This window comes from Vollenhovia emeryi, unplaced genomic scaffold (genome assembly GCF_000949405.1).
Source record: "Vollenhovia emeryi isolate VEMERY1.0 unplaced genomic scaffold, V.emery_V1.0 DF939170.1, whole genome shotgun sequence".
Classification (NCBI taxonomy): domain Eukaryota; kingdom Metazoa; phylum Arthropoda; class Insecta; order Hymenoptera; family Formicidae; genus Vollenhovia; species Vollenhovia emeryi.
Window position 1 is genome coordinate 611,374 of NW_011967196.1, and position 15,680 is coordinate 627,053.

The window sequence follows — 15,680 nt, forward strand, 5'->3', positions numbered from 1 at the left end:
TTTTTAGAAATACAAGAGAAAAATAGTTGATTTCGTAAACTGTGATAGTAACAGTAGTAGAACAAATAAAACAAAAGGCAAGTTTAAGAAAAAGTGATAGAAAGTGAACAAATTTGAAGTTATCATATATCAATAACAACTTATCGTTTATTTTAATTTAAACCGATAGAATGATGTCTAATTAATCCGCAATTATTTGTTTCCATGTACTCTATCACTAACATTGTTGTTAAACTTCAGTCTTTCAAGCTTTAAAATCCAATTTATCAAATAAAAAATTTGTTTACATAAAAAGAACTTCTAATTTTAAGCCACATAAAAATTTGTTACAAGATTTATCGAGCAATTCGAGTAAAAACTTAGAAAGTTCGTAAAACATTTGTAACATTAATCAACCAAGTCGATAAATGAAAAGTGAAAAGAATAAGCATATGGGTATTATAATCTTTTATCCTTAGATAATTTTGGCCTCACCCTATCAATGGCAAAATCAATTTGTCGATTTATTATTAATTTATTATTTATCGTTTATTGAATTGAATGTATTACTAATTGATTCTATCATTACCCTGCCATTCGAAGACCTCAGGAAATGTTAGGATGTATATGAATTTAATGCGTCCAAATAAGAAAATGCGAAAATTTCGTTTCTCTGTACAAAAACGGTTTTACAATATACTAAATATCTCTTTTTCCTCTCACTTTTCATGTTTGCTTTCATCATTTTTTACGGTATACCAATTTCAATACCTATGTGTATCTTATTATAAATAATTAAGAAATTAGACGCGATATACTCTGCACCAAAACAAATTAAATTTTTTTTCACTTGTATTTAATAACATAATCATTTTTTTAAATTGCCAAAATTATACAAATAACAATTTTTCTTAAAATATAAAAATGTATTTAAATATTTTCACGTTAACAACAAAGCAGATACTTAGAAGCCGCAATAATAAACTTTTAATGACTAGACAAGTAATTTAATAGTTGATTTAACACAATATTTTAGAAACATAATCTATTATATTATATATCTAGATAACAATTAGTTTTTTGGACAAAAGGTAATAAAATATTAAAAAATGGACAGCAAATCAATAATTTAAAAATCTAGAAAAAATGCAAAGTAACCTAATTAATGTATAATTAACGCATTGACCTTCTTCTCTTCTATTTCCGAATTTAATCAAATGATTATATTATATTTTTTACTATTAGTATTTGTTTTCTTAAATTAGCAAACTCGTTTTGAACGAATGGCAGAGCGAGAACTAGCAATTATCATTATTCACATTTTATGATAATTTTGCTGTGGCGCTCGATGTGGCGTTCATCTTTATTAAGTACGAATTTTTAATAATTATAGTGGCATTAATAACGATAACAATAATAATAAGAACTCCTTCATTACCGTCTTCTCTTTCTTCTCTCCTTAGTGTATTAAAACAGTCGTCGAACGAACTTCTATCAACTACATAACTCAACTACAGTTCTTATTACTTTTTCACTATCTGAAAAATCTTTCCTAAAAACTTAACGCGCTAACATACGTTTCTTTTTTTTTTACTTCTTTCATCTTTTTTCGTCATTTATGTTTATATATATATATATATACATACATGCACATATACACATATATATATATAAACTTTATCGTTATTGTTTATAACGAGAGAAGCTAAATATCCCGGTTTGCACCTTGCGTTTTCCAGCGCGTGATATTTGCAAGTATATATCTATCTCGAGAGCCGTATGCTGCGCGACCAGATAGCGCGGCATTATATATAATTAAATTTTCTAAAAAGAGAGATTAGCGTTTAACTATAAAACATCGACTGCTAGCGAAGAATTAAAATATTGTATCAATTAAAACAATAGGGAAATTTTTTCGTTAGCAAACATGGTACTACCATTTTCATTCTGCTTTTGCAACTATTTCCGTCAATTTTGCGCATACTCCATAGGTCAGATTAGTGGATCACTTGTAATTTATTACCATTGTGACACTTGTGACACAACAAATTGTGAACTTAAACATACTAGACGCGTGAATATATCTGGCTTTGATATGTTTGTTACACATCTTGTTCATTCAATGCATTATATTTCACTTGGGTAAATTATGAAAAGAAAATTGTGAAACCACAGTGAATATAACAGTATATAGATAAATAGTAATAGTATAATAGTTGTATGCGTATGTAATAATAGTGGATATACAACGGACATTGGCTACAAATAGTGAAAATCAATATACTGGCTAACATTAGAGTCGGCGATAAACTAATTAACAGATTAGTCGATGACAGAATAGATAATTGTTTAAGATTATCACTTCTGGATTTTTATTAATAATGTCACTCTCGAAAATTCGCTCATTAATATTTACGTTCTTGTTTTATAATTCTGAAGATTTGAATTTTGTATTTGTTTCTTATACAATTAATTTTATATTGTGTAATCTTGCATTTCAGATCAATTTTTAGTTTGATTACTAAATTTTTTATTATACGCGATGTTACAACGTGCCTTTTTAAATCATGTTTATAAAAGTTTATATAGCTAGCAACCCATAGTTTTACAGTCAAAAGCAGCAACAAGTATTATTTAAAATAAAAAGAATTTAAATATGATACAAAAGGACAGCAATTAAAACAAGGAGAGGCTATAAGTACAACAATATAAAGCATAGTATAGTTTTTGTACAACGCTTCGTTGGAGCTGTTAATTGACCACCTAACAGGGAAGTTTCGAGATCCATATTCGAATATCCAACTGCTTCCGAAGTTTCCCATTTGACAGCCGATTTCTGACCGACGTACACACACACCATAACAATATAATTGCACGCAGCAAAAAGCCAATCACTTCCTGCTGCCTTATACTTCTGATATCTTTCTGGAAAAATAAAAAGCTAATTGGTCGTCGAATTGGTCACACTTATTATTTCCTTGCTAGCTATGTAAAAGCTATCAGCAATTGTAAAACTCTAAAAATGATATGGTTATTGCAGTTTATTGGATATATCTAAGCTGAATAATTGTCGGATTTTAGATTTTTAGATTGAAATTAGATTTAGATCGAAAGCTTTGATCATTTTGCAAAAAATTTCTGAGAACATTCCTAAAGTACAAAGAAATATTGTATACCTATTATATCCCTATTTGAGAATCAATTAACATATCTGAAGCGTTCGCGGTACACAATCATCAGAGATACAGAATAACTAGATATTCGACAAAATACTATAGAATTCCATAAAATAAACAGACAAACGACTCATTATTGTTGCTAATTAAAGAGTGAATTATTAGTTCCTGTAATAATCAATAGTTGATTTTTAAATCACCAAATTGCGCCAAAAATTCTCCATATAACTATAGAATATCTAGACGAACTATAAATAGAAAATAACTCGGTATCCACAGTTGGATACTTCATTCGTCATACCAGATAATTAATTTGTTATAAACTAGACTACATCTAAACACATTCTACGGAACACCTAATTATCCTATAAAACAACATCACTTCACACTTCGTTTGCAACAATTTTACATAAAAAAATTACACTCTGGTCGAGTCAGCATTCTCTCTCTTTTCTTTTTTTTTCTTCGTCGTCGTTTACATCGTTTTTACTCCATACATTTTTCCTTCACGAACACCATCGACGATCGACAATATTTCAGTCATCTCTCCTCTTGGTTTTTTTACACATATTTTGTCCTTTTCTCATATTGTTTGCTTCGAAATCAATTATGCTTATAAATTTTTAATTCTTCTCCGCGATATTTAGCTACATGATCTTCATTCTTTCGAAAGACATATTGTATCTATTTTTTTGTTTCGTGCTTCTTTTCAAGATAATCATTGTGTCGATTCCTCTGCTAATTAATTTTACTTTTCTTCAATGTCGTCAATGCCTGGATCTCTTCGTTTTACGTTGAAGAACATCAGATCTGTCGAGAATTTCCTTCAAATTTAAGGATTCGGAACTGAAGTTTATATCTGTTCGTCGTAAAAATCGAGAGAATTGGTTTTTGTATTTTCTCAACAAACATCTTTCAATCTCATTCTTTATTCTGTTGATTTATTTTATTTTCCGATTTCCTTCTATTTACTGTATAAATTTAACAACATGTTCCGCTATTTGTTTAGTTAATACATTTGTTGAAATATTTATAATATATATACTTTTTAGAGTTGTAAATTTATTGTTCGGTTCCTAGTAGATAATTTCTTTTAAGTTTACTGGCATCACTGATACATTACCAGCATTAGATTAAAAAATTTTTTAAGGATTAGAATTGAATTTAGAATTGAATATTTTTAAGTCTCAATTTTGTATGTTTAATTACTGATCTTCTTTCAACTTCAATTATCAAAACCAATTCCTAGTTATCAGACTTTAATGTAGGGTCACATCTTTTTTCAAATTTCAGCTTGTATTGTCCAATTTCTTGTAGTTTGCATGATTTAGCACAATTTTCGATATTTCATATCATTCAATTCTTCTATATAATCCGTTTCTCCGCATAAAAGATAATTCTTCTGTCATCTTTAACTTTAAATATTGTGCAGGATGAAATTCTCGACAGGATCCTTTTGAAAGTTTCATCCAAATGTGACGGCAATGAAAAATCCTTTAGGAATCCTCGAAAAATCCTTGGGATATCTTCTGGCTCATTTTCGTCGTTCACTTTGCTTTAAGCAACAATCGACCAATCGACTGTTTGATCTCCGATTGATTGACACGACGATGGCGTTCCAATATTGGTGACTCTACGTATCAGTTTTCCTCTTTCTCGTTGCTTCGTTATCTCTTCCGCTACCCCTTCCTCCTTTGTTCCTTTGGGTAGCAGGGCGGACACGAGTCCGACAACAACGTACGATATCGTTGTCATCTTTCTCGCGAACCGCGCGATGCAATAGGCTCATTGGAGGCTACACTTACTTTCAATTTGCGACTTGATCTCATTCACTTGCGTTTCTATCGTATTTCTCAGTTCTGAAACAATCAAAATAGGAATGCGTTTAATACAATGTCAATAAAATCTTGAGCAAGAGATATTTAAAAAATCTACAAAAATGCACAAAATCTATAAAAATTAATAATCAAGATTCAAAATATTGTTACGCCTCACGCACTCGCGGAGCCCCGACGGCCGCGGCGACATTCCGCAACACTTCCGCGCACTCGGTCTCATTCGCGCGCGTGCTCGCGAAAATAAGGAAACACAGAGTACGGTTGAAAACGATCTTTTAATTGCACAAAGATACAAGAGGCCTGCAACGACTTGTTTGAGATAAAGTTTTTATAATTAAGATAATAAGCGACATCTTTTTATTCTTAATAAACTCAAAAAATTGTAAATTGTGTCAATTTGATTTGACTGATTTAAAATATGTCGTATTACATATTGAAATAATATTGCGGGCAATACATACTGGTAAAGTCATCTTCGTCTTCGGCTTCAGCTTCGGCTGCCAGTTCCTCCGGTGTTTTCTTCTTTCGCATGAGAGGATTAGGCTCTTCCTGTGGCATCATCTCTTGCACCTCCTCCCTTTTCTTTATATTATACTGTAAATCAAAGAAAAACAATTTCTCGTCAAACCAAACTGAAGATCCTATTACAATTTTTCTTTTCGGCGTTAAAAGTTTTATTACTCAATTATTTATAAAATCTTCATGAATAAGTATTTCAATTTATTATTATAATATTAGTTTACTAGTTTACTTTATTATCTTATTATTATGTACTATAATTATATATCAAACATTTGGCATTTTTTCTTATATTACATTATCTTTTATAATATAAATCTATATTATACATTTTATTATCACATATTAATTTTTATCATACAACATTTATTTTTTGTATCTCCCTTTTAACAAGCAATTAATAGCCTTTATCTTTTCTCCTCCCTTATCTCTATCTCTTTTTCATCTGTTATTTAACACATACATGCAGTGATGGTCCTCGCGTGTACTGTATTAATGCTTTGTACTCTTGGTACAACAATAAGCTCGATTGCGGAGCGAGCTGGACATAGCATTAATGGTACAAGTGCCGTTACCACCGCGTGCGTAGGAATATGCCTCACATATACAAGTATTATCATTACCTATGGGAAACGTACCGCTGACCAAGGCCTCATTAATAATTGGTGCCTTTCAGTGAAATGATTTGTTATGCATCGGACAATAGTGCACACTCGACATCGGCGTCATGAATGCCTTTGTTTCCTCTAGAGGAGTCGCTTTTAGAAAAAAAAAAAACGTATTATACCTGGATTATATCTGCGACTTAAGAAAACAAATAACAATTTGAAGCCAATGAGGTATAGCGTATCTTACGTATATTTTGCGCACGTATTATGTAGATACTTATTACGCGATTTCTATATCTATTGCTTATACTTGGCTTACTATGTACATGAGTTCGCTTAAGTATATATTAGTTCGCTTAAGTATACATTAATTCCCTAGTTAAAGAAGAATCGATGGCGCTTTTCACAAACCTATAAGTAATGTTATAATTAGTTCGTACAAGATATGTTTTCTCTTCCCTTAACTTGTAAGAATATATAATAGCTCGATAAAACAGCGCACCCTTTATATTCTTTTCGTTACAATCAATTATATTTCATTAGCATGATGTTGAATCAGCAATTGTGTATTTAATAAGTCGTTCCTTTATTACATCAAGAATATAATGATTTGAAAGTGATTACTATTTTAAAAGAATGAAGAATCAATATCGTTTTCCTTGTCAAAAAATCCTTTAATGGCAAAGAAATTATGAGAACGCTAAGAAATGTGCATAAACAAATATACGATAAACCGTGCTGCTCTCCCTAATGTACAAAATGCATTTACATTTTTTTGTTGAATCGAAAAATGTATCAATTAATATTGGTAACTGGTACTTAAATATTTCTAGAATTTCAAAAGTATTTCTAGTTCTGAAGAATTCTATTTTATCTTATAATTTTGACTCTCTCCGCCCACATGTTTCACGAAAGCGCGTTCTCTTTCAAACTCTCAATCTCTCAACGAACATACGTGTTATATCGAGGAGACAGATAGCGCAAGGATAAACGAGCACTGTACCTCACATGGCACCGTCAAATCTGATGCTCTGATCCTGACGTTAATTAATGTTCCTCGATACACGCGCGCAACATGTCCGCGCGCCTCTTGCATCTGCGTCTGTACATACGTGCGCTTCTGTCCATTCATGTTCGAAATTATGAGAACATTATTATGCGTCGGATTACGGCTGAGCGGCGATTTATCACGCGTTACATTTGGCTGGCACACATGACTATTTTAAGAATAATCGGATAATTCAAAAAATATATGATTACAAAGTCAAGATAAAAAACTGAGGACATAAATAACACTGTTATCAAATTTAATTATTATACATGTATATAAACACATTATATAATATTTATATGTATATACAGGGTGAGTCTTTTTAAAATCTTGACGGGCAAATTTTATTTTAAAAGTTTTGTTTTGTGAAATTGCATATTTTGGAAATATTTGCCTGTTACGATTAAAAAGACTCACCCTGTATAATAGATTTTATATAAAACAATTAAATTTGTCAAAATATTATATGGGGTATTTCTTAATTAAGATTCCTTGTTTATGATTATATGCATAAATAATTCGCATTCCTTAAAACTATAAATGTTGTCCAGTATTATATAACATGAAATTTTGTGTTGCATCTCTTACACATATTATTGTATACAATAATTACTACCGTTTAGTAGCAATTAATAAATAAACAACTGCTTGAAGGTTTGCGTCATTCGCTTATTCTAATGATATTAGTACAGTGTGTCGCCTCCATGAAGCCCGCAGAGTGAGTCGCACTGCGGCGTTTTTGAGGCCTGCGTCCTTTCATGCCCTCGTTTCGATGTATTCTGCATTCTTATGTAACTATTCGTGTAAAACTATTCTTTTTCTTATCATTAACTATTACAAACAAAACCAATCATTGAGTAAATGATATTTTAGTATGAAACAAACTATATAGAAGAAATAATATTTCAATATTTTATTAAATTATTGAAAAATTTAACGTTTTATTATTTCCAAAATATGATCAACAATATTAACACATTTATAACGTTTTCTCGTTTCTCTCTCTCTCTCTCTCTCTTATTTATAATCTATTCATTATTATCATTATATCTATAATACAAGCTTTATTAGTTTGCAGAGGCGAAAGGAAAGATTGGAAGAAGAGATTATGATATTCTCGATACTCCCTATATGCATCATAAATTTTGTCGGTGTTATAAATAGACAGAAGATCTGATACGGTGCCATATTACCACGATGGGAAAATTGGAATCTGAGATCTCTGTCGGGATTCAGAGTTATAGTAGAATTCAAAAGACCTGTATATCGTATTGCGCCTGATCTTTTTCTTGAAAATCTACGTATACAGTGACTACATTTTTTAAATGTGTGAACACAATTAAAATAATCCTATAGAAAATTTAGAAAACCACTTCTTAATATATTATACGCACAGACAACATATAAATTTTATTTGTAAAATAAACTTGTATAATTTATACGCGTGACAGATTCAATCGATCATTGGGTCACTCAGCATTTAACGCTGCGCTGTTTCTCATAAACCAGTACATGCATATCGCTCGCAACACTTCCTTGTACCATTAAATTAACTGATGCTTTGTAAATTAAATGGCCTTAACTTCGTTTAGTAAGCACACGCTTTCAGGTACTCTCGCGAGACGGTTCCTCGTTTGGTGAACGTCTTAAAAGGAGTCAGCCTGACTCTATTAGGAAGTCGCCATATTGAATGCAGGGACTCCCTACTAGAGTCAATTTGACCCCAGTTAAGTTCAATCTTCTCTCTTCCTAGGTTGCTTCATCGTCGTCTCTTTTTTTCTCACTTTCGTTGTCACGTTTGATGCTTCCTCTTCCTTCCTCGGAGATTATCTTTGACATTTACCAGAATACGCGTGTTCAACAGGAACGATCAATCATCGTAGACCTTAATTACGATATGGTTAATGCCAAACTTGCCACTTATAACAATGACTGTCCTATTTCACTTAAGTAGACTTCTACACGTATAATTTTCAGCACCATCGATTTTTTATCTTGATATCGGGATATCAAGATGAAAGACAATATCCCTATAGATTGAACCTTCCTCGAAGTTACGGCATTATTCCCTGCGTCGATTTAGCGTGTAACGTAAATTATTTAATGCAACCGTTGAAGGCCTATGCTATGCAGAATGCTACTGCCAATCGATTGTACCTGATTCTGTGCAATTTGCGATCGTTTCGATTGACTGAAAACGCCAACGCGAGGTTGGACGTCGATACCATAGATTGCACAACGTTGTGTTGAAAATTTTATCAAGGCTAGCTCGATAAACTGTTCTTACATATCAATTCAAAGGTACTTCTGTATACGTTGACAAAATTGATAAAGCCAACATTTATTTCAATTCGAATTTCAACTTTCGTACGTATTAATACCTCTTTAAAGCAATTTTCTTCTGTGTACATGTATTATTTTAGCAATGTTTTCGTTATTCAAAAAATTGTTGGAACGCTTCAATCAGAAGGTGTCAATTACAATGAAAATTGAAAATTTCTCTCAAATGTTTACATCATTTCTTTTATTCAACAGTGTGAGAGTAGAAAAGTGAGACGAAATGAAGGATAAGCGGTGAACTTGAACGTGTGAACGGAGTACGTGAACGGGGAACAAATGACAGTATAATCAGTCGATAATATATATGAGAGAATAAAATAAAAATATTGCAACGAGCACAATGATGCTGATAGAAACTGGCCGCGACAACATGTAATAATGTTGTTCATTCAGCGATTTTTCGTTTTTGAGACCCTTAAGGACGAACGAGGTCAATGGGAGAGACTAAAGTGCCGGATATAGCGTAATATTTTCTCAGAGTAATGTAAAACGCAAACAATATTAGGTCGATAAACAGAACTTTGAAAATCCCCCCCTCTCTCTTCTGCACTACTCTCTTTATTTATTTAGTATATTCAGCTTTTAAGAATAACTATTGTGTTTCTGATAAAAGACGGGAGAAAGATTCTGTCCTTTCTTTAATGTGTTCTTTGAAGGATTTGCTTATTCTGTATGTGTATTTGTAGCTTAAAAACTATTTTGTTTCTCGAGAATTTTCCCAAAATATTTTTCCTAACACTGGTAAAAAGTGTACGGCGATTCCACACACTGCAAAACAAATATAAATATACTCTGCAAATACCAATGAATCTCGTTTGTTTGTAGTTTTGATGTGATGATAAATATTACAAATATAACATTTACATTAATATAGCATGATAGATGAAATAATATATTAATGCAAATAAATAAAAAGATGTAATATATTTTATATAAAATAAGTTGCAACAATATATTATACCACATACGCCGTTTCTCTACAACAAATTCTCGGCCAAAGGCCAACTTGCAAATAAAATAATAAAAAGAATAATTTCCAATTGCGCGTGGACTTTGCTATAACAAAGTCCCACTTCGTTCATTAGTCGAGATAGGAAATCGGATTTGACTTGACCCAATGCGATTACCATGCTAAAGCCTCTTCCACGGCTACGCAGGAATAGTGGATGCTCTATTCTCATGAGAGATCGTTGCTCTTGCGTCTCAATCTTTTCCGCTCATTTTCGAAGAATCATATTTCTACCGAGATGGAAAGGATTTGGAGGTAGTTCTTTCGCCTATGATGAAGCAGCCATTAGTGTTAATTATATTCCACCGAGAGATCTTCCTGCCTCACGAATAAAACCGCGGTGGAATAAACGAATCTTGAAACGCCATCGCGTTGAAAGACGTTTTTTAATCTGGATTTCGCAGAGTAATGAAGCCGCTTTATCCGTTATTACATTTGTCCAATGCTAACTGGTCTCTTTAGTATCGTTTTATCATTTTATGAATTCTTTAAGGTTTGTCCAAAGTTAAATTTCACTCGATTGAGCTTTGATATTTCGAAATGCTCAAATTTATAGAATTATTATAAGTTTTAGGTGCTTACATTTGTTTAAATCCTTCATTTTGCACATTTCTTTAAATCTCAATATTCTATGATATTTCATTCAAGTTTTCAATCAGATTAAAATGATTCTGGAATGAGTAAATCTGATTTCGTTGGCGTATACACGCGGTTACTATCGATCTATCGATTTAATTGATCTAAGACACCCTCCATTCAAATCTCAACTCCGCCGCGATAATGGTTACAACATTCAACCACTCAACGACCACTTCCGCATGTGGAATTACAGTACACTGCAGCGGTGCGGTCGGTGTGCCACATACACAGATCAAACTGCGTCCCACAACGTCGAATTACGCGTTTGGTCCCTTCAACGATATCATTTTCTGTTTACATACGAGATAATCGCGTTTCCACTCCAATTAACGTCACGCAAAATCCAACGCCACTAACCCAGTTGGGTAAATATCGGTGAAGGAAAACGCAAATCTATCATCAATTTTCTATCTCGTAACAAGCTTTAGAATCTCATCACAAAAAAATAGAATTAAGCTTATCGTTATAAGGAACGCATTAAAAGGGAATCGCTGCTATTACGTTCATACATATTCATTAATCTTTATTCCGTATTAATGTAAGAATTAATGACGCGCGAGAGGGGACTATTAACTCTTGAGTTTTCGTTAAAGCTGATTCGATCAGTCGGCCCACTTGACATTTTTTAGAGGACAAAGCAATCAGGTTGAATCACATAGAAAATAGAATCCGTCGAGGCATTGATCAAATGGGGTAGAACAATATACGCCGACGGGATCTCGCAAAAAGCTTCCAACGCATTCACCGGTTTGGCGGGAAATAAATGTGTGGATAAAAAGAGGAACGGGGAAGAGGGAGAACGGAAAGAGATGTAAAATGCACGTTGGATCGCGCCATTATCAATCCTGATGTATTGTCCTGTCAGGCCGGAGTCAACGGCGTTGACATGACCCAGATGAAATCGAGGACTCTTGTGGAAAACGCGGGAGAAACACGTGGCGATATTCAAACTCGTACTCTGATATTTATAGTCAGGAACAAAATCCACTTGTAATTAACTGAAAAATATGATTCACAATACGTTCAAATAATGCGTTTTAATGACAAAAGCTACAAACCAGCAATTTCCGACGTGGCAGTTGTGCGTATCTTTAAATACCATCTAGCAATATTTAAATATAAGTAAGGATATTTACAAGTAAAACTGTCTTGACGTCCTAGAATTGTGGCGTTTATTTAATTAACAATAATTCATTAGTTTTTATTACGTTACATTCCTACGAAATTATTTTGTGTGACAAAATCGAGCAACAATTTAGTATGTAAATAACATTCAATTCTACAATACGAAGTTTGGTGATGGCGTGAGTTCTAATTGAGTAAAGATTATGAATTGTGTACGAAAATCAAACTTGGTCATTTCCAGAACGATCGAAAAACTCTTTTTAGCTGAAAACGCTATGGGAAAATCGTCATTGCTGACCTTATCTCTGATCTCTTGCCGCATCTTCTCCCGTTCTTCCTCCATTTTGCGATGCTTCTCCTTTCTTCGCTCCTCGGCCTCCCTAATGGCCTCCTGCCTCTCTCTTTCAGCCTCCTCCTCCTTCTCCTTGTCATCCTCGTCACCTCCTTCGCCTCCTACCGCGCCTGCAAAGTAAAGAGAAAACATTCATATATATAAGTATCTCTCTTTTTCTTAAAATAGATTAAATACTATTCAAAACCTAAATCAATGTCAATAGCACTGATATATTTATATTTAAGAGAGGTTCAAATTTTTGCAGTTACAAAATTAAACAAACGTTTAAAAAATTGTGAATACTAAATAATTTGTCAACGGGTTTGCATAATATTATTTTGTATTTTCAAAATACTATATATTATACAAACAATTAAAACATACATATTATTCGAACAAAACATAATACTTATGTAGCAAACATAAGAGATTAATTGCATATTTTATCGCATTTCCAAACTGGTTAATTTTCCATGTTAACCGAGGCAGATATGTTTACGAATTTAATTGTTTCAGATTACATGTAATTTATGCATTTAATTCGCTGAGAATAGAGAATTTACTTTCTTCGTGAATGTTTAGAATTTAATAAAAGACATTTTCGCCTCTTTCGAGTCTAGTGAAACTGGCTACGTTATTGCGGGCGTTATGAAGCGGACAAAGAAAAGAATAAGATTTCGGAGGAGAGATGTGGCGGAATTTCCGTGCTTCGGGAAAATTAATACTACTTCTATCTCGGCGCCAATTCACCATTTTCTCTCCTTCACTCCTATCGTACTCATCGTATTTGCGTTGCTTTCCGCGAGTTGAAAAGATACTTTGAAGTCTGATTTATCTTTCTGTTTCAATTTTGTACGTTGCCCTTTCGTTCACTGCCGGCTAAAACTTTAACTTTGAACAGTAGTAAGATAATAAATAAATTGGCGGTGTACTGTGAGCATCGTGTCCCTGTCACGTCGAAATACACAATAGGAATAATTAGTGATAGCGCATACATAATATCGTTACAATAATAATAATAATGATGATAATCAACAATGATATTGATTGTATCATATTAAGTAAAGGCTTATAGATTATTATGTATTAAAATATACATTCTACATGTATATAAACCAGATATAATGTTATTTACACATGTTGTGCAGAATGTTCTAGAAAAATTGAATGTAAATACTACAATTTTAACAATTTTAACAAAAATTGAATGCTTTTTTCTTATAGAAAAGATTTTCTTTTCTTCCAGCAATAAGCTATCAAATATATGTATTAAAAGATACTTTTATAACAAATGGATTCAAGAAAAAAACTAAATAAAACAAAACCAAATGTATAATATTGAATATCATAATATTGAAAATTAAAAGAGTTAAAAATCAGAGAATTACGTCATGCAAAACAAAATAACGAAAGAAATATCACATTTATGTACACAGATTTTATTATTTCAAATTGGAGGAAAGTGGCAACTGATTAGTATTCCCGACTTCAATACGCAAACTATAATGAAAGAAATAACCAGATCGTTTTTGAAATCTCGAGAACCTCGAAGGAGTTTTGCCCTTTCGAGAAAGTTACATTTCCGAATCTAATCGCATCGAAAAGCGAATACGAGCTTAAGAAAGTTCCGCGCGATTCATCGAAGAGTCTCGGAAAAGCAAGTTTATCCGTTCAAGTTTTTCATGAAGATAAGTTCGGAAGTCGAATGAAAATATTAGCCGCGCACTCTTAGGAAACATGAATTCGTAAACATCTACGATCAATTTTGAAGCGCCGCTTTCTAACATTGTTATCAATTTGTAAACGCGTGATATTGCGATATTACAAAAAATTCGTCTCGACGTCTTTTCTTCTCTCTTGGGGCTCCATTTTGTATAATTAATAATTGCGCAAGCGTTTATCTTATATAGGAATTAAGAAAGAAGACGCTGCGAGAAGAACGGGAGGTGTTAAGTTTGAATTTTATTTAGCGCAATTTCTGCTAAGCTAAGAATACGCCGTCGCGGAAATACGCAGCATATTTGAAAATTGCGCGGAGCACGATTTAAAAAACGCATTCCGCGTCTCTGAAAAAGATTAATAACGGAATTCCTGCGGTTTTCCCCTACTCACTTCTATGTCCGGCAAAACTGTCCACGGACAAGTTTTATTTGACAAAATGAAATTCTCCGGTGGTTATCCAGAGAATTTCATGACGTCGCTAGCCAGAGGTGATGTACAGGCCATTTTATCATAACGTGAAATTTTTTTTCACGAATTCAACGTTCTTTCTTAATCGTTCAATGCTTTCTGTTACTTTAATGATTTTTTAATTTTTTTAAATTAAACATTTTGCTAATACGTAAACGTATCTTTTTTACAACTGGGGAATTCAGCTCAATAAGAGCCAGATGTTTTTGCCATGTGTGTGACAATCGATATTAATATTTTATCTGAACCATAATACTTGAGTCGTATCAGAACTAATTGATATTCTATTAAAGTTCCGTTCACAGCCAACTGACCTTAACCAGATGATTACACAGTGAATAAAACCGTAACTCTCTTTTTGCAATTTTTATTTTCAAAACCCATATTTTGTCGTTCATAGCAGAGAGAGCATTGAAAATGCGATAAAATACGCAGTTAATCTCTTATCTCTCGACAATATCCATTATAATCCCGTAGTGTGTTAATATTATACTTAATACTTATATTTATATTTAATAAAAAATCTCTTCACAATATTAAAAATGTGAAATTTTTATCTCAAACAACAAGGGGATGTAACATTTATCAGGCATTTTGTTATCAAGTTTTTTTTAAGAAAGCGTCGAAACAAAATTGAAAGATGTATTTAAAATAATGTGTATTCGATTGTTTCTTGTGTTTTTGTTATAAAAAAACATTTCTGTCAAATTCTGACTAGCGTACAAACAGAGAGAATGTCAAGGGCGCTTCTAATTGTCAGAATTGTCAGAACAAATGTGCGCAAAGAATTGTATTTCGAAAGAGATAGCATTAATTTAAACGAACGAGCTGTATTTGAATATAAATAAGTTTCATCTACAAACTTACAATTA

At 32.6% G+C, this 15,680-nt stretch overlaps 1 protein-coding gene across 2 annotated transcripts in view; it reads right to left on the reverse strand.

Annotated features, from left to right (window-relative positions):
* Nucleotides 1-2,096: 2,096 nt before the first annotated feature.
* The window catches only part of LOC105563863 (complexin), a 129,118-nt gene continuing 115,534 nt past the window's right edge, over nucleotides 2,097-15,680 (reverse strand). For both annotated transcript variants that reach the window (XM_012015815.1, XM_012015816.1), the window contains 3 exons: nucleotides 12,583-12,746; nucleotides 5,455-5,587; nucleotides 2,097-5,014 (listed from right to left, as the gene is read on the reverse strand). In XM_012015815.1, coding sequence (XP_011871205.1) covers nucleotides 4,941-5,014; nucleotides 5,455-5,587; nucleotides 12,583-12,746 — 371 coding nt within the window. In that variant the 3' untranslated portion in view covers nucleotides 2,097-4,940. The remainder of the gene's footprint in view (nucleotides 5,015-5,454; nucleotides 5,588-12,582; nucleotides 12,747-15,680) is intronic.